Raw genomic sequence first — 24302 nt, forward strand, 5'->3', positions numbered from 1 at the left:
ACGGTATAATTACGAGATAAAAATATAATTTATATTATTATTCTTTTAATATCATCTAAAAATGGTAAAGTTATTTTATTTTATTTTTATTTTTTTTCCTTTTTTTTGAACGGACACTGCATCTTGCATATAAACTGGTAAAAATAGTGACCCCAATACAGGATCTAGGAGTCGGAAAGCTCCCTACAAACAATGGAAAAAATACTTCGTGAAATTTCTTCCAACCAAACACACTCAACCTTATTACGTATAGCCTCTTTTGCTAACTTATGAGCTACTTTGTTGCAAATTCTAGGCACATGAACAAACTTTGTAGTACGAAAGAAAATAAGATCATGTTGAATACTCTCAATGAAATGGCCGGCAGTGGTGTAGTTGGGTGAATTCTGATTGATCTCTTGGACCACTTGGCTAGCATCACCCTAAAAAATAACATTAAAGAAACCAACCTCTCGACAGAACTGGACAGCATGATAGGCCACCATTGACTCAGCCATCTTGGGAGTCACCTACAGTTGAAAGGGAATGCTTGTAGCCCCCAAAAATCGCCCATGGCAGTCTCGAGCCACAATCCCCATTCCTATCTAACTATCTAGGCCATTGACTGTTGCATCCCAATTCAGTTTAATAAAACTTTGGGAAGGAGGGTACCACCTATCAGCCACCATAGCAGGAATGGACTCCCCAATCTGCATCAAAACCCTTGCTGCATTGTGGCACCTCTTGAAATCCTCCTAAGATTTTGAAGCATCCGTAAGAATAACATTTGGAGGGGTAAAATCCTCATAAAAAATAAAATGATTCCTACGCAGCCATATTCCCCTAGACAGCACTGCAAATAGACTTGGCTCCTTTGTATTAAAACTCCCTATGCATTCTTCAAAAACCTACATAAAGTTGGCACCTTGACTGGAACAATTTTGAAAAGGAGAGGAACCCCCCCCCCCCCCCCCCCCCCCCACCCCCACCCAAACATCACGGGCCGAAGAGCAGCTCCATATTGCATGAATAATGTTTTCAACTGTACCGCCACAGATTGAACAAATCGAATCCTCCACTACATGCCTTTTATGAAGGTTTTCCCTGGTTGGAAGGGCATTGTTAAAAGACCTCCACATAAAAGTCTTCACCACTTGGGGCACCTCCAAAGACCAGAGGCACTTCCACACCTCTTTCCCTTTCTCCTGATAAGAGCACTGCCCCCCCTTATTGTCTTGCAGCTCCTTTGTCAAGTGATAAGCACTATAAACAGTGAACATCCCAGTGGTAGTGCCTCTCTAAATTAAGCAGTCTCGGGGAAGTGAGGGGCTAAGAGGGATCCCCAAGATAACCTTTGCTTCATCCGTGGAAAACATTGCAGAAATCAGAACAGCCTTCCAACTCTTTGAAACCAAGTCAATCAACTCCATCGCCTTAGAAGTTACAGGAATACATTGAGGGGTTGATTGAACAAAGAAAGTTGAAGGGGTAGGTAACCACCTGTCACCCCAAATATTAATCTCCCTTCTGTCTCCAACCCGCCACCATAAACGTTGCTTGAGCAATTCTCGGGAATTGAATATGCTGCGCCAGGCATAAGAGGGTCTGGTACCCAAGTTAGCTTCCATAAACCCCGAATGAGGAAAATATTTAGCCTTTAGGATCAACACAGCAATAGAATTCGGTTCCTTAATAATTCTCCACCCTTGCTTGGCAAGAAGGGCCTTGTTAAACAACACCAAGTCCCTAAAACTAAGGCCTCCAGCAGACTTCGCCAGCCCCATCTTGTCCCAACTCAACCAATGAATTTTTGAAGTGTTTGCCATGTGACCCCACCAAAATTTCTGCATCAAGCTATTGATTTCTTTGCACAACGAAATAGTCAATTGGAAAACCCCCATACAGTAGGTAGGGATTGCCTGCACCACAGCTTTTAACAAAATCTCTTTGCCCGCTTGAGACAAGAACTTTACCTTCCAGTTGCTGATTCGATTCCATACCATTTCCTTGATTGACTTGAAAGCTTGGGACCTCAACTTCCTTTCAAAAGAGGGGAGTCCTAAGTAAGAGTCAATCTGATACGTTTCAGTGAGGCCAGACTATTAGTATTTTATGTTGGCAACATTCTGGATGACAAAAACACTTTTTGTAATGGTTGCATTTTAACAAGATGATCGGTTTTTAGAGTTTTCAAGTTATATGGACAATGTTCATTTCAAGCCATGTGACTAGTCACAAGTTTCTAGAAGATGTCCATGAAGATTTCATGCAATTTCCAAGTTAGAATAGCCGGTTCCTGTGCAACCGTTTGGACGAGCCTTTGAAGGCGTCCAGACGCCCTGTAGTGTTTAGAAGCTTCAGCGTTGATGACGTCTGGACGTCAGAGTAGCACCATCCGAACGCTAGGTCAAGCTTCTCCAATTTCTACAAGGAGTTGGATTTCAGTCGATACTATTTGGAAAGTTTCTGCAAGACATCCGGACGATGTGGCAACACGTCCAGACGTTACCCAACATTTCAGAATATTCCGGGTTTCCCTTACGGATGCGGAAAGGAGTGACAGTGAAGACCGTTCGGACGCTTGGCTAAGCCGTCCGAACGTGGTCCTGTTATGGGAAGAGTCGCGCTATTTTGGAAAGGAGGTCGTAAAAGGCCATTCGGATGAGGCTAACTTCCGTCCGGACGCCAACTCGCCAGAGTTCGATTTTGAGCAGAATTAGGTTTTTTTGTAAGCCTATAAATAGATGGCTCTAGGCTTGTTATTTATAAGAATTCAGTATAGAATTTCATAGTGCTTAGAGAGGGTGTTTAGGAAGAATTGAAGATCTGCAAGCTCTCTAGTCGTTGCTGGTGTGTGCTTAACAATTCGTGTGAAATCTATCTTAGGGGTCGGCCATAAGGTAAAAGATTCTATCAAAGACCCCTTCAAGTAGGAGACTTGGTTGGGAAGCGTTCACGATGAGCTTCATGTTATAGTTAAAGGTATGACTACTGCAATAGGTTTTGTGAGTACTAGTGCTTTGTAACTTGCTTTGTCTTTGGATAGTGGATTTCCTGGGTTTGGCTGCCCTGGAGTGGTTTTTCTCTTCACAGAGTTTCCACTTCGTCAACAAATATCTTGTCTCTTTTATTTTCTGGATTTAAGATATTTTGTTGCATACGAACACACACTTGGTTGTTTAGAAGTCATTATTTATTTTCAATTGGTATCAGAGCTTGATACACTCTGTTAAGATTTATTTCTTGAGTGTGATCTTTTTGACTTCTATTTTTTCATAATGTCTCAATCTCTTAATTCTATTCCTGCCTTGGATGGCTCGAATTATGGGTATTGGAAAGCTTGTATGTGCTTCTTTTTAAAATCTATTGATGTTTGGCAAATTGTGGAAACTGGTTGGACTAATCCAGATGATACAACTGTCAAACTATCTATTTTTCAAAATAAAGCACGACTTTCCAATGATAAAGCCCTCCATGCTCTATGTCAAGCGCTTTCTCCATCTGAATTCGCAAGAATTTCAAATTGTGAATCTGCTAAAGACGCATGGCAAATCTTAGAAACAACATATGAGGGTACCAAACTTGTTAAATCTGCCAAGCTCCAGATATTGATTTCTAGATTTGAAGAAATTAAGATGTTGGATAATGAGACATTCGGTGAGTTTTATACCAGGATCAACGACTTGAGAAACTTGATGGTGAGTCTCGGGAAGAGGGTCTCTGATGTAAAACTCATCAAAAAGATTCTAAGGTCTTTGCCAGAGCGTTTCAGGATTAAGGTGACTGTCATTGAAGAAAGCAATGACTTAGATTCTATGAAGATTGAAAAGTTGGTGGGATCTTTTCAAACTTATGACTATTCCCTACCCCCAGTCAACAAAGCAAAGGGAATAGCCTTCAAGGCGACTAAAAGCAAAGTCTCCCTTGATGAAGACTCAGAAGAAGAAGATGAAGTAGCCATGCTCGCCAAAAATATCAGTAAAGTAATGAAGACCGATAATTTATCAAAAGATTGAGAGAAACTCCCAGCAAAGCTGAGCCAGAAGAAGATGAGAAGAAAGATCCTAGAGGTCCTAGATGCTGTGAATGCTCCAGCTTTTGGCACATGAGGGAAGATTGTAGGAAACTCAAACAGGCCAAAGGGAAGGCTTACAACGCTACTTATAGCAAATTTGAAGAAAAAAAGACCTCATATAAGGATCAGAAGTATCTGGCCTTCGTAGCACCTCATGAAGAATTTGAGGGGTCACAATCCTACTACTCAGAGAGCAGCGATAAAGGGAGGGAAGAACTGAAAGAGGCATGTGGACTCTTGCAAGAGACCAATTAGAAGAATGTGAAAGAGCTGAATAATCTGAAGATGGAAAAAGGCACAATACTTCAAAAGATCACAGACTTGGAAGATAAACTGATGGAAGTGCAGTTACAGTTGGAGAAGTTCTCAGACAACAAGCTAGCCCAGATGCTGACTGGACAAAAGTGCTCATTTGACAAGACTGGTCACGGGTATGTAGCTACTACTGATGCCTCCAACATTGCTTCTACTTCACAAAATGTGTTTGTGAAGCCCTCAGTTCCAAACTCTCAAAATGCAAGTGGAGACAGAGGTAAGACAATTGTACCAAAAAGCTTACCTACTTGTCATCATTGTGGGATGGTGGGACACATCAGACCAAATTGTGGTCAGTTAAATTCCCCTAGGACTTGGAAGGATGCTCCTAAGAAGAATAAAGGGGTAGAAAAAGATTCCAAGTCAAAGTATGTCCCTCCACATAAGAGACTACCCACTCACAGGTTTGTCCCCACCTGCCATCATTATGGTATAAGCGGTCACATCCGACCTAGATGTCCTCAGCAACATGGTCCTCCTTCTGCGCTTGTCAAGAAAGAGCCACTAAGATAAGCTCCCTCCGGCATTGGACCTCCTAAGAGGCATCAGGCTCCACGACATCAGCAAGGACCACAAAAATTTGTTCTTGTCAATCAGAGTGGCAAGCCAAAGAAGAACAAATCAAGACACTACAAGAAGAAGCTGCTGAAGCCTGCCAATCAACAATTCTATGAAGAACTGCCTATTATAATGTGGAACATATTGAGATGGATGGACCACCAGATGAAGGCCTGTTCACATCCAACACAAGTATGTTAGATATGGGTCAGAAAGGATGAGACCACTCACCTCCCGAGGGGGAGAGGACCCACCTAGTAGGTGAGGACACACATGCTTAGGATTGTGGTTCCTAAATCTTAGTGCATGTTAGGTACACTTGCATTGCATCTTTTATATTGTCATATCTTGTGCATGCTACGGAACATTTTTTTTTTTTCTTTCTATCTTTATATAATTTCTCTTGTTGTCTTGAGAAATTTCTGCAGGTATTTCATAGGGACGACAGAAAAAGCACGTCGGGTGGCCGCTTTTCTGTCTTGGTATAGGTAAACCTCTTTCCTTGAGGTCAGGTTTGCCCTTACCCTACATGCTTGGACTGATTGTCTTTCATTTTCTATGCAATTTTTTTTTTTTTTTTTTTTTTTTTTTTTTTTTTTTTTAAATTTTAAAAAAAGGGGATTGATGCAAGGTTTCTTCTAAAGTTTTCAGCTATCTCATGGATATTTATCTGGTTTGACAGTTCTCTGTGCTTTGATAGAATATGCATTCATATCGTTAAGATTTTAAGTCTGATATGTGCTGAGTTTTCTTGCTGCATCTTTACTAGATAGTTGATTTCCTCATGCGATGAAAATTTGCACTATCCAAGGCTCCCCTAAGGTACAATTTTTTTTTTTTTTTTTTTTTTTTTTTTTTTTTTTTTATCTTTGATTTTCTGCTTCTGAAAATTCTTTTAGAGAGATTTTTTATATGCTAAGATTGTCAAATTAACCAACTCGCTAGTTGAACCTAGGCCTAAAAATTCTGGCTTCCTCTCTAAGTTACAGTACCAAAAAAGAAAAAAAAACAAGCAGTTATATTTCTAAGCTTATTGTTACATGAATAAATTCACTGCTTCTATGCTGATACAACTATTTATCTTGTCCTTCATGGTGCAAGTAAAATTCAAAATTGTGCTGCTTCTTAGGGGGAGAGTATCAGATGAGGGTGACTAGGCCCTAGTAAGATAAAGTTTGACTTTTGACTGATCTAATTGTGAAATTCTCTTTTTAGAAAATTCAGTTGCTTTAAATCTTATCAGCGAAGATCATACCTTATTGAGAAAGTCTTCACACACACATGCATTGCATGAGTTAAGTTGACTATTGAAATATCTCTACCTGCGGGGAATTTATGCTTATTGATTACTTAACTCTTTTCTATATGCTTGCGTATTTTTGACCAGCTATTTGACTGTTTTCATAGGTTTAGATACATGTGTGTGCTGAATTCTTATTGAATACCTAACCTTGTTCTTTTCTCTTGTTCTTATTTTGGTTATGGTTTTTCTCTAATACTCTGTTTACCCTTTGTCTTTTTGAGACAAAAAGGGGGAATATTTTTTGTTTTGGGCTGGGAATGTATTTCTAAACCGGTCAAGTGTTTTTTGTCATATAATAGCCAAAGGGGGAGTTTGTTAGAATTTTATGTTGGCAACATTCTAGATGACAAAAATACTTTGTGTAACGGTTGCATTTTAACAGGACGATCGGTTTTATTCAGAGTCTTCAAGTTATATGGATAGTGTTCATTTCAAGCCATGTGACTAGTCACAAATTTCTAGAAAATGTCCATGAAGATTCCATGCAATTTCTAAGTCAGAACGGCCGGTTCCTGTGCAAATGTCCGGACAAGCCTTTGAAGGCGTTCGGATGCCCCGCAGTGTCTAGAATCTTCAGCGTTGAAGACGTCTGGACGACGTGGCAACACGTCTGGACGCTACCCAGCATTCCAAAATATTCTGAGTTTCCTTTACGGATGCGAAAAGGAGTGACAGTGAAGACTGTCTGGACGCTCGGCCAAGCCGTCCAGACGTGGTCCTGTTATGGTAAGAATCGAGCTATTCTGGAAAGGCGGTCGTAGAAGACTATCTGGATGAGGCTAACTTCTATCCGGACGCCAACTCGCCAGAGCCTGATTTTTTACAAAATTAGGTTTTCTGTAAGCCTATAAATAGATGGCTCAAGGCTTGTTATTTGTAAGAATTTAGTATAGAATTCCATAGTGCTTAGAGAGGGTGTTTAGGAAGAATTGAAGATTTGCTAGCTCTCTAGCCATTGCCGGTGTGTGCTCAATAGTTCGTGTGAAGTCTATCTTAGGGGTTGCCACTAAGGTAAAGGATTCTATCAAAGACCCCTTCAAGTAGGAGACTTGGTTGGGAAGCGTTCACGATGGGCTTCGTGTTATAGTTAAAGGTATGACTACTGCAATAGGTTTTGTGAGTATGAGTGCTTTGTAATTTGCTTTGTCTTTGGATAGTGAATTTCTTGGGTTTGGCTGCCTCGGAGTGGTTTTTGTCTTCACAGAGTTTCCACTTCGTCAACAAATATCTTGTCTCTTTTTATTTTTTGCATTTAAGATATTTTGTTGTACACAAACACACACTTGGTTGTTTAGAAGTCATTATTTATTTTCACAGACAAACTAATGATCTCCTGTTTTCTCACCATAGAGGTGTTTCTGCTGAAAAAGATTGATGTCTTCTGGAGATTTATTTTTTTCCCCGAGCCAGCTTCATAAACTTCTAGGATTTTCATCAACCTTCTCCACTACACAGAATTTGCTTTGCAGAATAGGAGGCTATCATTTGCAAAGAGTAGATGGCTAAGCCGTGGCCTTCTAGGAGAGGTAGGAACCCCAGTAATAACTCCTGTTAGTATTTTGGCCTCATTCTATGTTTGGACAAAATCACTTATGTGTAAAGATGCTGTAAACAGGGATTCCACTTGTCAGAGCATTTTTAGAAGACTCTGCACTGCAAAAAAGATAGAAGATTTCAGATTCCCTGTCAGCCGTCCGGACGACGTGTCATCCCGTCCGGACGTCCATCTGTCCACTGTTCCATCAGTCCGGACGACGTGTTCATCCCGACCGGATGCCAGATAGACCAGCATCATCCGTTCGGACGATGTATCTTTCCGTCCGGACCCTCTACTGTATCGAGAAGCTTCTGTTCTAGCTTGCATCCGTCCGAACCTCTCAGCAGCCCGTCCGGACGTCCATCAGTGATCGATCAGCTTCAGATTCTTTCCAAGTTTAGAATATGAGAAGATTGATACACCGTCCGGACGATGTGGTTTCCCGTCAGGACTCTCTCATACATAAGGCAAGAATCGCAATTCAAATATAACCGTCCGGACGTCAGTCAGCCTTGGTCCGGACGCGCGTGCAACTAATATGGAAATTGCCGATTCAACTTCAGCCGTCCGGACGGCTGCCTCTCATGGTCCGGACGCATGCATAGCAGATATGGAAATTGCATGTTGAAGAATTGTCGTCCGGACGTTTATCCCCCTTGGTCCGGACGCGTTAAGCCTTATATGAAAATTACTTGCAGCGGACGTGCGACCGTCCGGACGTCAGTGTCTCACCATTCAGACGCGGCTCTTAAACAAGAAAGATTTTTAGCGAAAATTTTGAAAAATCCTGTCGCATAGTTGTCCGTCCGGACGGCTCAGGTTCACCGTCCGGACGGCGTCCGTACATATTACAGCAGTCGCCCATTCTGCATCTTAGCCTATAAATAGAGGCCCCTGGGCATTGAGAACTGCAAGAATTCGGTATTGAATTCCATAGGAGCTTAGAGAAGTTCAAGATCCGTCTGAAGCCGTTACAAGTGTGTTGCACTACATCTGAAGTCTATCTTAGAGGTCGGCTCTAAGGTAAAGGATTCCATTGAAGACCCCTTCAGGTAGGAGACCTGGTTGGGAAGCATTCGTGTTGGGTTACACGTTAGAGAGCAAGGTACGACCACTGCATCTGGTTAATGTGAGTGTTACTATCTTGTATCTAGCTTTGTCTTCTGAATAGTGGAATTCCTGGGTTTGGCTGCCCCGGAGTGGTTTTTCTCTTGATTGAGTTTCCACTTCATCAACAAAAATCTGTGTGTCTTTTATTTTCCGCTGTGCTTAATTTTTGTTGACACTTGTGCACACACTTTACTTTTAGAAGTCAATTTCGATTTTCAACTCGCTTCTGCTCAGCATGGCTCAACAAGGCACTTAAGTTTTCCGCACAAAGGAGGAAAAGGTAGGGTGAGATGGGATCACCCTGTCGGATACCCCTTGTAGGTCTGATCAACCCTACTGGATTCCTATTGACAATTACTGAATAAGTCACAAACCTTACACAGGCCATGACCAACGAAATCGATTTAACATGAAAACCCATTCTGACCATGGCCACCTTCAAGAAAGCCCACTCAACTCTATCATAGGCTTTGCTCATGTTGAGCTTAACCCCTATAAAACCAATTTTTCCCCACATCCTTGTCTGCATAGAATGAAGTGTCTCATATGCAACAAGAATATTGTCAGCTATCAAACGTCCCGAGATAAAAGCACTCTGCAAAGGGGAAATGAGAACCGACAGTAACACTTTGAGCCTGTTAGCCAAAACCTTTGAAATCACTTTATAGACCACATTACAGAGACTGATGGGCTAGAACTCAGACACATGTTCAGGGTTCTTCTTCTTTGGAATAAGGGCTATGCGTGTTAAATTTACACGTTCATCCATAACCCTAGTATGAAAAAAGTTTAAGATAACAAAACATACCTCCTGATGAATGGTCGCCCAATTATGCTTGTAGAAACATGTCAAGAAGCCGTCAGGTCTAGGGGCCTTCATAGGAGGCATTTGATTTAGGGCATCAGAAATTTCCTCCATAGGAAAATTAGCTACCAGTTTTTCATTCATGTCCGAAGAGACCCTTGGTGTTAACACTCAGGTACAAGCTTCAACTTCAAGTGTAAAGCCTGAGGTGAAGAGATTCTGGTAGTACTCTATGAAGGCTTGCTCTATAGTATCTTTCCCAGAACATAGACTGCCATCCATAGCCACTATTTGACTGATCTGGTTACGCCTCCTGTCTTTGACTATCACATGCATGGAAATATTTAGTGTTCCTGTCACTAAACTTCAACCAATCTTCTTTAGCCCTTTGACGCCAAATAATGTCCTCCTCCTCCAAAAAGGCATCCAAATCAGCCTTAGTTGCAGCCTCAGCCTCTTGAGCAGGATTTGTATCATCTGACTAGATAGCACGTAACTCTTTCATCTTTTGTTGAATTTGGGCTGCCACTGGATTCTTCTGTTTTCATACCCATTGCTTCAAAGATTTCTGGTAGCCATGAAGCTTCTCATGAAACAAGGACCACGGATTTGGCCCATGATGTTTAACACACCAGACTTTCTTCACTATATCAGCTTGCTCCTTGTGTCGGGTCCAACTGGATTCAAACCGAAAATTTTTACACTTCCTCCAAGTTACATCCTCTGTTCTAGCATACGACACCAAGAGAGGGCTATGATCCAAACAATGGCAGGCCAGAACCTGCACTTTAACAACATTAAAAAACTAGCTCCATCCATGAGAAGCAACTACCTTGTCCAGCCGTTCCTTATTGTACTCCTCCCCCCCCTGAGCACTCATTACACCATGTGTACTTCGATCCCCTGAAGCCCAAATCCAACAGTTGGCAGTCTTCTAGAGCGCGATGGAAGGCTAACATTTGTGACCGAGGGCGTGGTGTCGAGCTAGATTTTTCAGAGAGGGAAAGAATCTCATTGAAATCTCCAACACACAACCAAGGCTCTGGGCTCATCCGAGATAGAAATCTGAGAAGCGCCTATGCTTCATGTCTGTTGGCCACTTCAGGATGCCCATAAAAGCATGTTAGCTTCCATTGGAACACATCAGAGTGATGCTGGATTGTAGCATTTATATGTTGAAGGCTATAGTTTTGAATGGTCACCTAAACATCCGAATTCCACGGCAATGCCAAACCACCGTCCTACCTTTACAATCAACCACCAAAACACTATCAAAACCAAGTTTAACTCGAATACTTCCATCTTAGGCTATAGCAGCTTGGTTTCCATAAGGAAAACCAAGTTGGGTTTCTTATCCCTCACAAGTAACTTAAGGGGTCGAACTTTCCGAGGGTTCCCAAGCCCCTGGCAGTTCCAACTCAGGAGAGTCATTGGGAGGGGCGGGGCTGTTCCACAGCCTCCGCCGGTACATGCGATGCTCGGGCACCACGAACATTATTTTTCCTTCCCTTATTCAACTTGGCCTCCATTCCAAGTTCCAGGGCCACTCCTCCCTTCCGATTCACCTCCATACTTTGCCCCGAGCCGTAGGAGGCACTTTTGACTAGCCCTGCCGAGCACGTTTCTTCCAGGGCAAAATGCTTCGGGGTTGTTCTTGAGGTTTCTTTGATTTGAGCCCTTCTACTGATTTTGAAGTAGATGCACCCTTACCTACAGGTGATCGAGAAACAACCATGTAGCTCCCCTTTTTATGGACATGTGGATGGTACGTGTGAGTCACAAGATCCTTCTCCAGCTGGATGTCACTCTCCTCATCCACCTCCTGCCATGTCATGACTCCATTAATCGGGTCCCGAGATCTAAAATATTTCTTTTTGGATTGACCATTCACTAACCCCACCAGATCATCTGTTACTGTCTTGTCTGGAATACGTTGAGAATGGATGGTTTCCTTAAAAACCTCCCGTGACCCCTGTATCAGTTTTGAAAAGCTCTTCCATAACGTTCACCACTTGAGTAATTGGATCCTTAGCATTAATTTCTTGCCCTAAATGCCAAGCTCTTTCCCTTTCGGACGACATCTGCGAGTTGCTAGGGTTTAGCCCAAGCGCTTCCCCGCCGCCTTCAGCACTGTGCACTTCCTCCGTGGAACCGTCATCTCAGTAGTTGGCAGAGGTACTCCTCTTGTCCCTGGATCCATATGAGGGGGCCCTATACCCTGCATGGCCTCGTGTTTCCCTGAACAAACCACCCCCCCGGACGAAAAGAAGGCATCACATGAAGCCAACTACCATAAGGGAGAGCATCTTCCTTAACTGGGAGCGCCGTGACCCCATGTTAGCACACCCTTGGCTTCCATGCTTTATGATTCCACAACTATAACAAAACTTGAGCAGTTTCTCGTACTTAAATGCCACCTAAATGGTCTGGTTCGAGACATGGAGTACACGACCCCTTGCCAACGGCTTTGTTATATCAATGGAGATTTTCACTCTAAGGAACTCCCCCCATCCAGCCTCACTGTCAGCAACACCTACTGATTCCCCAAATTTTTGACCAGCTGCCTTCCCCATGCAGGCAAGGGGTAGGTTGTACATCCGCACCCAGAAGGAGGCTATATCGAAATTCAGACTGGATGGATGAGTAAGACCATCAAACTCTTTTAAGGAAACCGGGTTCCCATCATAGAGCCACAACCTACCCTCCAGAACACGATACTTAACCCACACATGTTCGAACTCCACAATAAACATGTTGTCCCCAATGGCGTTGAAGGATACCTCTCCCATCGGACTCCATGCTTGGAGAAGCAGGGCTTTGAGGAAATCCTTAGGTAGTATCCTGTCCGCCATCAGTTTTCCTAGCAAACAGTGATTACCTCGTTTGACCAATGGCACGATCTCGAAAGATTCCATACAAACCCCCGCTTGTTTTGCTTCTCCCAATGAAAACTTTTCCCACATCATGGATAACTCCTTTTCCATGAATCACAAAGATCCTCCACCACGATCAGATCAACACAAAAACAAGTAGGTGATGGCCTATCGAAAGCTCTATGTCTAAACAAGACGAGAGGGCGACAGCTTTACCCTAAAACATATTCTTTAAAACATCATCAAGTTTAAATTAAAGTTATCATCAAATTTTAAATGGTTATAATCCATTCCAAATTCTTAGTTTTGGTTTTTAATTTAAGAAAAACAATTGATATGATCTCTAGGATTTGTACTTGTACCAAATAAATTCTTAGGGTACCAAAAATATCTTGCAAATTCCTGGATTAGTTAACTGTCCAAAATAGCTCTTATCATCTTTTTGCAAGATAAAAATGGCATAATCAGTGAGTTAAACCAACCTTGTTGTCACATCATTGATGAAAAACAGGTCAACATCAAATAAAAAAGATTAAAAAAAAAATTGGAAAGAGAAGAAGAAAGGTTGGTGGCCTCTATATGCTCCCTCCATAGATTTGAAGGCTTAAGAGAAAAAATTTAAGTAAGGCAATTTTTTTTTTTTTAAAAAATATTAATTAAATAATATCTATTTTAATTTTTATAGTATTTTTATTCAAAAATCATTCTGTCTTGCTTTTTGGGATGTAAAATTACTTATTAAATTTTTTTTATTTAAGCTTTTTGTTAGTGATTGGCTACATTCTGTTAGACAAAATCACTTCTATGTAATATTGCTTATTAATCAGGGATGCTGTTTATATTCAGCGTCTTCATTTCAGTTACGTGCTTCAAGAAGATTTTGTGCGGATTTCAAGACAGAGAAGTTTGAATCCTTTGCATCCGTTCGGACGACGTGGTATTCCATCTGGACGCTCATCAGTCAAGCAACATCCGTCCGGATGACGAGATCTTTTCGTCTAGACTCCCATCTGTATCCAAAAGTTTCGAACTGTTCCAGGATGCATCCGTTCGGATGTCTCAGCAACACGTCCGGACGCTCTTCAGTGTTCGACAAGTTAAAGGATTTCCTTTCCAAAAACGAATATGGGAAGACAATTGCAACCATCTAGACGACGTTGTTATTTCCTTCCGGACGCTATCCTTGATAAGGCAAGACGTGCAGAAGATGTGCAACCGTCCGGACGTCTGTCTACATTGTCTTATTGCTTAGACCTTATTACAGAAATTGCGTGCAACAGAAGTGCAACTGTCTGGATGCTAGGGCAACATCGTCTGGATGCGGCTCTATTCAGGAAAGAATTTAAGCGAATTTGGAAAGCTGGTTGCAAAGTTGACTGTCCGGACGCTCTCAGCTACTGTCCGGACGCCGCCTAGAGAAAATCGATTCAGACTCGATTTAGGTCTTTTGTAGCCTATAAATAGAGGCCTTTAAGCATGTAATTTGTAAGAATTCGGTATTGAATTCCCTAGTGCTTAGAGAGTAATTTTATGAGTTATTGTGCTGATCCGCTTGCTCTCAAGCCGTTGCCGAAATGCTGTTGCTATGTTCGTGTGAAGTCTATCTTAGGGAGGAGCCCTAAGGAAAAGGATACCTCTTCAAGTAGGTGACTTGGTTGGGAGGCATTCGTGTTGGGTTACACGCCAGAGTTCAAGGTACGACCACTGCATAAGGGTAAGTGAGTGCTACTGCTTTGTAACTAGCTTTGTCTTTTGAACAGTGAATATCCTGGGTTTGGCTAACCCGGAGTGGTTTTTCTCTTAATTGAGTTTTCACTTCGTTAAAAAAATATCTGTATCATTCAATTTATGCTTTTACAATATTTTATTACACGTTACACACACGCATGTTAAATTAGAAGTCACTTTATTTTTCACTTTTTAATATCTCATTTTTAATTGATAATATGGCTAATTTTAATCTTTCTTTTAACGTTGTTGATCTTATGTGGGATTTTTTTTTTCAATTTTAATTTTTTAAGGAAAAATTGTACCATTGGTCCTTGTGGTTGGCCTAAATTACAAATCGCTCCCTCTAGTATCCAAATTAATTCAGTGATCCTTGTGGTTTGCTTAATTTATAAATTACTCACTGAAGTTAAATTCCGTTAAAATTTTTGACAGATTCTATTAGGTGTCATATCAGCGCCAATAAAATGGCGACACGTGTTAATCATAATAATAAAAAAATAAAACTTTAAAAATTATTTTATTTTAAAAAGAAAATAGAAAAAAGAAAATGGGTGGTTGTTGGCCCTGAAGGGTGGTCGCACGGCACCCTGCACGCCACCCACCCCTAGGGGCGGGACACCTGGCCACCTCTTTTCATATTTTTTTTTTCCTATTTTAAATTTTTCTCTGTTTTTTAAATTATTTTAAATTTTATTATTTTTTAATTTAAAAATGATACGTGTCAAGGGTATTATGAGAATATTTTTCCAAATGGGGTCTTTTTGGTAGTTTGGTGGGCCAGAATCCAAGGGTTGGTAGTTTAAGGGGCTTAAATGTAATTTTTCCCCCTTTTTTTGTTTTTTTGATCAAAAGTTGAAACTTTTATTAGAAAAATCAATTCAACTGGGGATATGAAAATCCCTGCCTACAATATCACAAATACAAGTTGGAGTTTCTGTTAGTTTTTGTGTTGGCTGCATTCTGTTGGACAAAATCACTTATATGTAATGTTGCTGCTTTCACAGGGATGCTGCTTTATCCAGAGTCTACTCCTCAGCTATGTTCTTCGAGAAGATTTTGTGAAGTTTTCAAGGATTTATTTCGGTTCCCTGGCAGCTATCCGGACGACGTGGAATTCCGTCCGGACGCTCATCAGTCAGCAACATCAGTCTGGACGACGAGAACTTTCCGTCCGGACACCCATCAGTCAGCAACATCAGTCTGGACGACAAGAACTTTCCGTCCGGACGCCCATCAGTGTCTAGAAGCTTCGAACAGTTCAAGATTGCATCCGTCCAGACGTAATGGCAAATCGTCTGGACGCTCTTCAGAGTTCGAAAAGATCCCAATATTCCAGCGCTTTCGTCCGGACGACGTGGTTATACCATCCGAACGCCATTCAGGGTTTGACAAGCATTAGGGTTTCTGCCTCAAGACACAGTTATGGGAAGACGGCTGCTACCGTCCAGACGATGTGTGATCCCGTCCGGACGATGTTCTCCATAAGGCAAGAAACCCTAATGCTTCATGTATGGAAATTGTGTGCACCAGTTCAACCGTTTGGACGTCACCCTTCGAGGTCCGGACGCTCCAAAGCCTTATTTTGGTAATTACGTGCAGCCAAAGTGCAACCGTTCGGACGCTAGGGCAACACCGTCCGGACATGGCCTTGTTATGGGAGCTTTCAGTACTATTTTGGAAAGGCGGTTGCAGTTGACCGTCCGGACGCCCTTCGGTATTTTGATCATAACTTTTTACTCAAATATCGGATTGGGACAAAATTGGCGTCGTTGGAAATCTGACAAAAAATGCTGTCAACTGACCATTCGGACGGCCACTATAAGCATCCAGACAGAACCCATCCGGACGGCCCTCCAGAAAATTCCAGAATTACTTTCCGGACAAGAAAAACATGACCTGTCCGGACGGCCCAAGGCTCCCGTCTGGACGCGCGTGTTTCAGACTCCGTTTTGGACTCTTTTTTGGGTTTCCTAAGCCTATAAATAAGAGGCTTGAGGCATGCTTTCAACATAAAATTCGGTAGTGAATTCCATACAGCTTAGAGAGGGTGTTTAGGGAGATATTGAAGATTTGCTAGCTCTCTAGCTTTGCCAAGTGTGTGATTTGATCAGCTGTGAAGTCTATCTTAGGGGTTGGCCCTAAGGTAAAGGATTCCATTGAAGACCCCTTCAGGTAGGAGACCTGGTTGGGAGGCGTTCATGTTGGGTTACACGTTAGAGAGCAAGGTACGACCACTGCATCAGGGGTATGTGAGTTAATGCTTTGTATCTAGTCTTGTCTTCTGAATAGTGGATATCCTGGGTTTGGCTGCCCCGGAGTGGTTTTTCTCTTAATTGAGTTTTCACTTCGTCAACAAAATATTTGTCTCCTTTAAATTCCGCATTTAATATTTTGTTGCACACTGTTAAATTAGAAGTCCATTTAATTTTTTAGTTTCTTCAACCCAAACCCTATTTATGACACACAAAATCGCCCTCGGGCTATGGTATGAGCGGCCGCATTCCCACTTTTCTTGACATATATGACGCTCCCCGATCTTAAAAGGCACAAACCCTCTTTAATACCATCAACTAAATACCCAAATTTGCTCCAATTATTCCCCTCCGCTTTAATTGCCAATACAATCTGCAGTGCATCTCCATCCAATATAATATCATTAAAGCCCATCTCTTGACATAATTCCACAGCGTGTAAAGCTGCCAATGCTTTCGCTACTATTGGTTCAGCTACAACGTTCCTTGTAGTGCTACGAATAGCTAGGACAATGCCTTCATGATCCTTGACAACAGTGCCCAATCCAATGTGTCCTTGATTTTTATCCACTGCCACATCCCAGTTAACCTTATACTTTTTCTATTAGTGGGGGTTGCCATGAATATGGTGAAACTTCATGTGTGGTACTTCGGAGCTTCATCTCTGTATGCATAGCCCTTCGAAAATCGCCTATAGATTGCCTGACTTCAAGAATTACCTTTTGAGGGTGAGTAAACTCATTCCCAACCACTACCCCATTGCGACGTAGCCAGATTTTTCGTGCCACAACCGTCATAATCTCGATGTCAGCAACTTCACACCTCCCCATTAGTGTCTTAACCAGGGTTGCAAAGGAGGAGCCCCCACTAGTACATTTTTGGAACTGTTTTGGGCCATAGCCCCACACATCCTGTGCTAAAGGGCAATTCCAAAGAATATGTTGTATGGTTTCTTCTTCATGCTCGAATATCATACTAAAAGCACAGAAACCACACCTCGTCGGAAGAGATTCTGTTTGGTTGGAAGAGTGTCATGACATGCTCGCCACATGAACATTTTGACCACATTGGGAGCTTTCAGCCTCTATAGCATCTTCCATAACTTATTCTCATCCCGCTGCCTTGAATTGCCACTCCGCCTTGTGTCTTGTAGTTCTTTTTCCATATGATATGCATTTCTAACCAAGAACTCTCCATTCGTAGTGCCCCTCCATTTCAAAAACACATCTTGAGCTTGCACAAGGCTTATAGGAATTTTGCTAATGACGCGAGCTTCTTCTTCATGAAAAATGTCTTGAATAAGAGGTAAGTTCCACCAGTGGGAGTCTTAGTCGATGAGCACGATAACCCATGCATCCTCCAGCAATATGCTTCGTGGAGATTGGACCACATAAGTTGTTGGGGTCGGGTGCCATTTGTCGCCCTAGATGTGGATATCTCTTCCATCCCCCACTCGTCACACAAGCCCATTGTTAAGAACATCAGATGCAGACAACAAACTCCTCCATGCGAAAGACGGTCTTGTTCCCAAAGTAGCCCCTAAAATTGTAGTGTGTGGGTAATATTTTGCTTTGAGAATCTGTGCTACCAAATAAGTAGGACTCTACATCAATCTCTAGCATTGCTTGATACAATACATTGTGACATTAATTGATACAATACATTGTGACAAAATAGATTTTTAGTATTTTTTTCTATTAAAAATTAAACAATGGCCAAGCAGTTAAGCACTATAAGTTGAGAAAAACGAAATCATAAATACGGATGGTGTGATGGTTATTGATGTATTTTTGGAATTGGGTTAAATACAATTCACCTTTTCAAAGTTGTCACCCATTTTCAATTTGGCTACCAAAATTTAAAAATTTACAATGTGCTCCCACAAAGTTTCCAGAATTTTCAACGTCGCCCTTCCATCTGCCTTATTCGTCAAACCAGACGGAATTTGCATCACATGCATGTCACATGACTTTTTCGGTCCAAACTTCTCCATTTTACCCTTATTTAGGCTTGTTCAATTACCGTTTTGACCTTTAAAAAAACCCACGTGTGTTTAGACAAATTTGCACTTGAAAAAAAGCTGAAAAATGGAAAAAAAAAAAATAAAAAAAATAAGCAAAAGCAATTATAGTCATCATCACAGAAGCAATTATAGCAAAAACATATTGAAAGTATGGAATTCAGATTACACAAGGAAATGAAAAGCACTAAAATTAACTAAGAAGATACACCTGAGAAAATCGAACCCCCAAAAGATGCATGATTATCTCTCTCACCCATGCCTCATATATATAGAGGATGAGATTACAAAATAATATCTAAAGAAGAGATAAGACAAGATAAGATAAGATAGGATAGGATATGATAAGATAGGATAAGATAAGATAGGATATGATAGGATATGATAAGATAAGATAAGATAGGATAAGATAAGATAAGATAGGATAGGATAGGATAGGATAAGATAGGATAGGATAGGATAAGATAAGATAAGAGATATTTGGAAATATCTAAGATATTTTGGGAATATCTGAAAATATCTAAAAATATCTGAGAAATATCTAGAAAATATCTAGGATATTTAAAATATCAAGGAAGAGTGACATGTCAACATTGTTCTAGATTGTTTCAAAAATATCCAAATTCGATCGATCGATTATGAAGTCGATCGATCGCATTTCGCTTGATCGCATTCGTGGTTACCCTATCTCGATCGATCGCATCTCGTACGATCGATTTTTCTTCGATCGATCGATTATAAAGTCGATCGATCGATTTGCCTTAGCTGAATCTTCACTTGGCAGGAGCAACTTTGAACTCTGGAATGACCAAATCGCCCTTTATGTATTTTCAGGTCTAATTCAGGTGTTTTGAATTAGATTTCAATTAAGACCTGAAAATAAGACAAAACACTAAAACACAACAAAATGTTATATTTACAACACAAACTAGGTATAACAAATGTAAATTAAGGGGTCTTGAATCAAATAATTCAAGACTTATCATACCCCCAAACTTACATAATACTAGTCCCTAGCATTACAACTAGATTTTAAAATACAAACAACTAATCTACATCCTCTTTCGTGGGAAACGCGATTGCATTTACTACATGCAACAAGCCTTTTAAACCCCTAGGCTACCCTAGTGGACGAGTGAAGTCTCATGAAGGTTTAGCAGAAATGCTACCTACAAACATTATCTTTACAAAATATACATGTTACCTAATAGAAAGAAGTATCATCAAAACTATGGTTCATAATTCATGAACAACTTTAAACTAATAAACTCCATCTTCACACAATTAAGAAAATCATAGTCTACTTATTCACAAATGGCCGGCTAAGATCTCACATGTTAAAAATGATGCAGTTTGATATTAACATACAATTATGGAGCTTTCAAAGAATATAACCTACATACATGCTCCAGTGTCTCAAAATTCTTTGTATCTCTCATCAAATGGAATCAGTAAGGCATAGACAGAATTTATCAAGTTCAAAACTAGAATTATTTTAAGGTCTTAATTGAAATCTAGTTCAAAACACTTGAATTAGACCTGAAAATACATCAAGGGCGATTTGGTCATTTCCAGAGTTCAAAGTTGCTCCTACCAAGTGAAGAATCGGCTAAGGCAAATCGATCGATCGACTTTATAATCGTTAGATCGAATCATCAGTCGAAGAAAAATCGATCTTACGAGATGCGATCGATCGAGACAGGGCAACCACGAATGCGATCGAGCGAAATGTGATCGATCGACTTTATAATCGATCGATCGAATTGGATATTTTCGGAACAATGTTGACATGTCACTCTTCCTTGATATTTTAAATATCCTAGATATTTTCTAGATATTTTTAGATATTTTTAGATATTCCTTAGAAATTTTTAGATATTCTTAGATATTTCCAAAATATCTTAGATATTTCCAAATATCTCTTATCTTATCATATCCTATCTTATCTTATCCTATCCTATCCTATCCTATCCTATCATATCCCATCTTATCTTATCTTATCTTATCCTATTCTATCTTATCTTATCTTATCTTATCTCTTCTTTAGATATTATTTTGTAATCTCATCCTCTATATATATGAGGCATGGGTGAGAGAGATAATCATGCATCTTTTGGGGGTTCGATTTTCTCAGGTGTATCTTCTTAGTTAATTTTAGTGCTTTTCATTTCCTTGTGTAATCCGAATTCCAGACTTTCAAGATAGTGTTATTAGTTTATTTAAATCTTGTTTTCTTTTATTTCATGCTTAGATTAGTTTACTTCATGTCTAGCTAAATTAGTTCTTAGGGCTAGAGGATATCAAAACCCATGCTAAAAGGTTTTGTCTTCAAGATTCCAATCCATTTATTCATGAAAAAGAGATTTGCTTGTCTATGAGTTTTCTTGGATCCTTGAGTAAAACCAACATTCTTGAAAGGGAACGATGTCTTTTGCAATGGTTCTATTTAACATGATATGTGTTTACTTATTAGAGTTACCTTATAGGGTATGCCAGGGAGCACCGATCATTTCATACCTTTGGTAGTGTAAAACGTCTTTCCATTGTAGTTTAATCTTTACATGGAATAGATCGGTGTGAAACTAGATACCTTATCATTGTGGCCTAATTAGGGTTTTCATGTATCGTGTATTCTTATTAGGATGTTTTATAAAGTAGTAAGCTAGGGAGCATCAATCCCCCACACCTTTGGCAATATAAACGTTTTTCAATTATAGATTAATCTTTACGTGGTAAGTGTTTGATGTGAAACTAGGTGCTTTATAACTACATCCTAACGAAAGTATTTTCATGTCAAGGTCATCGTAATGGTTGACACCCATTACGCGCTCATATCATGTATGTTAGGAAGATCCATGTAGACTTTAAGCATTTCATTGGTTGAGGATTAGATGAGATCAATACCCTAAGTTTCTTTTAAGTTTGTTTCATTTTCCATCTTTATTACCTTATTTGTTGTAGCTTCAATTCTACAACCTTTACTTTGTTTTTATTTTTAAGTTGAGTTAAATACGCTCTTTAAGTATCCCGTTACGTAAAACAACCCCCAATCTCTGTGGTTCCATAACCCTTACTATAGTACAATTGATTTGTACTATTGCGAAGTGGTTCAATATATAAATGTAAACTATTTCTAAGCTTAAGGTGGGATATTACAATCATAACGTAATAACATCAAGTCTATTATCAAAATGGTCATAGACCAAATATATCTACTAAATCATTAAATAATACACACCAAGTCTTAGAATATCAGGGATACATAATAAAGTTTGAAAATCATCAAGCCATACAGCTAATTTTAGAGATAACAAAGAGTTATAAAGATAATCCTAGGCGAGATATTACATTCATAACATATTAACATCAAGTCTATTATTAGTATGGTCATAGACCAAATAGATCAACTAAATCATGAAATAATACACACCAAGTCTTAGAATATCAGGGATACATAATAAAGTTTGAAAATCATCAAGCCATACAAGTAAGTCTAGAGATAACAAAGAGCTATAAAGATAATTCTCAAGGGTCCTGGTGGTAAATCAAATGCCACCACCACAAAAATACTTAAAACGAGAAATCCTTCTCCATATGATGAGCCTCCATGTACTCAATCATCTCCGGGTTAGACCTAAAGGTTAGAGTAACTAGATCATCCTTGGTGAGTCTTCTTTAGGGATGTAAATAAACCAGTCCATTCGACAACCCGCTCGGTTTAGCTCGATCCGAACTCGAGCTCGATACTGTAGAAACTCGATCGTTACCGTAGAAACCCGCTCGATTAGTAAGTGATACATACCCGACTCGCTCGACAAAACTCGATAGGGGCTCGCGAGCTTAACTCGTTTAAAGCTCAACAGGATCGTTCATCCGGCTTGTTAGTCCGACTCGTTAGCTCGTTCATATCTTACATATATATTAGTGAAAATAGTAAATATAGTATAATATATATTGTTAGTATTTTGGCCTCATTCTGTGTTTGGACAAAATCACTTATATGTAAGGATGCTGCAAACAGGGATTCCACTGTTCAGAGTGAAGTCAGAAGAATTTCAAAGTTCCCTGTCAGCCGTCTGGACGATGTGTCATCCCGTTCGGACGCCCATCTGTCTACTGTTCCATCCGTCCGGACGACGCGTCTTTCCGTCCGGACGTCAGACAGACAAGCATCATCTGTCCGAACGACGTGTTTCTTCCGTCCGAACACCTACATCGTATCGAGAAGCTTCTGTGCCAGCTTGCTCCGTCCGGACGTTTCAGCAGTACGTCCGGACGCCTATCAGTTCCCGAATGGTTCACTGATTCTTTCCAAGTTCAAGAAAGGGAAGATCAATCAACCGTCCTGACGATGTGGTATCCCGTTCGGAAGCATATCTCCGTAAGGCAAGAATCGCAGTTCAAAATGAACCGTCCGGACATTTGACAGCTGTGCTCCGGACGCTGGTGCATCGTATATGGTAATTGACGATTCGACTTCAACCGTCCGGACGTCTCCCCCTTATGGTCCGGACACACGCGTATCAGATATGGAAATTGCGTGTTGAAGTTTAGCCGTCCGGACGCTCCTGCCCCTTGGTCCGGATGCGCGAAGCCTATTATGGAAATTACTTGCAGCGGACGTGCGTCCGTCCGGACGATCGAGCCATCCTGTCCGGACGATGTTCTTATACAGGAAAGATTTCTCCATAAAAATTTCGAAAAATCCTGTCGCACAGTTGTCCGTTCGGACGGTCATGGTCCACCGTCCGGACAGCTCACAGGCTTATTTTGCCAAACGCCCATTCTGACCCCCAGCCTATAAATAGGGGTCTCTGGGCACTTAGAGCTGTAAGAATTCAGTGTGAATTCCATTAGAGCTCAGAGACGTGATATCTCCTCTGAAGCCGTTTTTCAAGTGTGCTGTGCTATAAACCGAAGTCTATCTTAAAGGTCGGCTCTAAGGTAAGGAGTTCCATTGAAGACCCCTTCAGGTAGGTGAACCTGGTTGGGAAGCGTTCGTGTTGGGTTACACGTCAGAGATCAAGATACGACCACTGCATCGGGTATATGTGAGTGTTACTATCTTGTATCTAGCTTTGTCTTCTGAATAGTGGATATCATGGGTTTGGCTGCCCCGGAGTGGTTTTTCTCTTAATTAAGTTTCTACTTCGTCAACAAAAATCTATGTGTCATTTTCTTTCCGCTGTGCTTTAATTTTTGTTGACACTTATACACACACTTTACTTTTAGAAGTCATTTCAATTTTTCAATTGGTATCAGAGCGGGTACACTCTATTTAGGATTTATTTCCTAAGTGTGATCCTCATCTCGTTGTGACTTCTATTTTTTGATTACACCTTTTATCATGAATTCTTCTCAGTTATCTAATGAGGATTCTGATATTAAGCTCTTTAATATTTTTAATAAATTGAAGAATGCTCAACATTCTAAAATTTCACATAAAGAGCTTAAAAAGGTGAAGCAAGAAAAAGAGTCATTAATTATGCAATTGTCTTAATCACTTGCTTTGATTAACTATTTGAGATCTAAAAATACCATGCTATTTAACATTATTGAAACACTTTGTCATCATTGCAGGAAGGTTGGTCATATCAGACCAAAGTGTTATCTGTTAAAATCCCACAGACCTTGGAAGAAGTAGGAGGATTCCAAACAGGGCGTTATTGAGAAAACCTCTTCAGATAAATATGTCCTGCCCCATAGGAGGCATATATCTAAAAGAGGTAAGGACTTTATTGTTT

The 24302-nt window shown here is 40.5% G+C and overlaps 3 protein-coding genes across 3 annotated transcripts; all 3 read right to left on the reverse strand.

Moving 5' to 3' along the window:
- Positions 1-1277: 1277 nt before the first annotated feature.
- Positions 1278-1982, reverse strand: LOC133860270 (uncharacterized mitochondrial protein AtMg00310-like). Its single transcript, XM_062295907.1, has one exon. The coding sequence runs from the start codon at positions 1980-1982 to the stop codon at positions 1278-1280; it is 705 nt and encodes a 234-aa protein (XP_062151891.1).
- A 7097-nt stretch (positions 1983-9079) lies between these two features.
- Positions 9080-9826, reverse strand: LOC133860275 (uncharacterized). Its single transcript, XM_062295912.1, has 2 exons — positions 9686-9826; positions 9080-9472 (listed from the first exon to the last, which is right to left on the reverse strand). The coding sequence occupies exons 1-2, from the start codon at positions 9824-9826 to the stop codon at positions 9080-9082; spliced, it is 534 nt and encodes a 177-aa protein (XP_062151896.1).
- A 160-nt stretch (positions 9827-9986) lies between these two features.
- LOC133860279 (uncharacterized) lies at positions 9987-11253 on the reverse strand. Its single transcript, XM_062295918.1, has 3 exons — positions 11152-11253; positions 10233-10463; positions 9987-10163 (listed from the first exon to the last, which is right to left on the reverse strand). Exons 1-3 carry the CDS (start codon positions 11251-11253, stop codon positions 9987-9989), a joined length of 510 nt encoding a protein of 169 aa, XP_062151902.1.
- Positions 11254-24302: the final 13049 nt, after the last annotated feature.

This window comes from Alnus glutinosa, chromosome 1 (genome assembly GCF_958979055.1).
Source record: "Alnus glutinosa chromosome 1, dhAlnGlut1.1, whole genome shotgun sequence".
In the NCBI taxonomy this organism is placed as follows: domain Eukaryota; kingdom Viridiplantae; phylum Streptophyta; class Magnoliopsida; order Fagales; family Betulaceae; genus Alnus; species Alnus glutinosa.

Excerpts from the sequence above, each read along its gene's own strand:
- LOC133860270 (XM_062295907.1), bottom strand. The coding sequence starts at position 1,982 with ATGGTATGGAATCGAATCAGCAACTGGAAGGTAAAGTTCTTGTCTCAA.
- LOC133860275 (XM_062295912.1), bottom strand. The coding sequence starts at position 9,826 with ATGAATGAAAAACTGGTAGCTAATTTTCCTATGGAGGAAATTTCTGAT. Across the intron at positions 9,473-9,685 it reads GGGCGACCATTCATCAGGAG|AGTGCTTTTATCTCGGGACG; the intron begins GTATGTTTTGTT and ends TCCCCTTTGCAG.
- LOC133860279 (XM_062295918.1), bottom strand. The coding sequence starts at position 11,253 with ATGGAGGTGAATCGGAAGGGAGGAGTGGCCCTGGAACTTGGAATGGAG. Across the intron at positions 10,464-11,151 it reads GTGGTGCCCGAGCATCGCAT|GTTCTGGCCTGCCATTGTTT; the intron begins GTACCGGCGGAG and ends GTTAAAGTGCAG. Across the intron at positions 10,164-10,232 it reads AGAAATCTTTGAAGCAATGG|TCAGATGATACAAATCCTGC; the intron begins GTATGAAAACAG and ends CGTGCTATCTAG.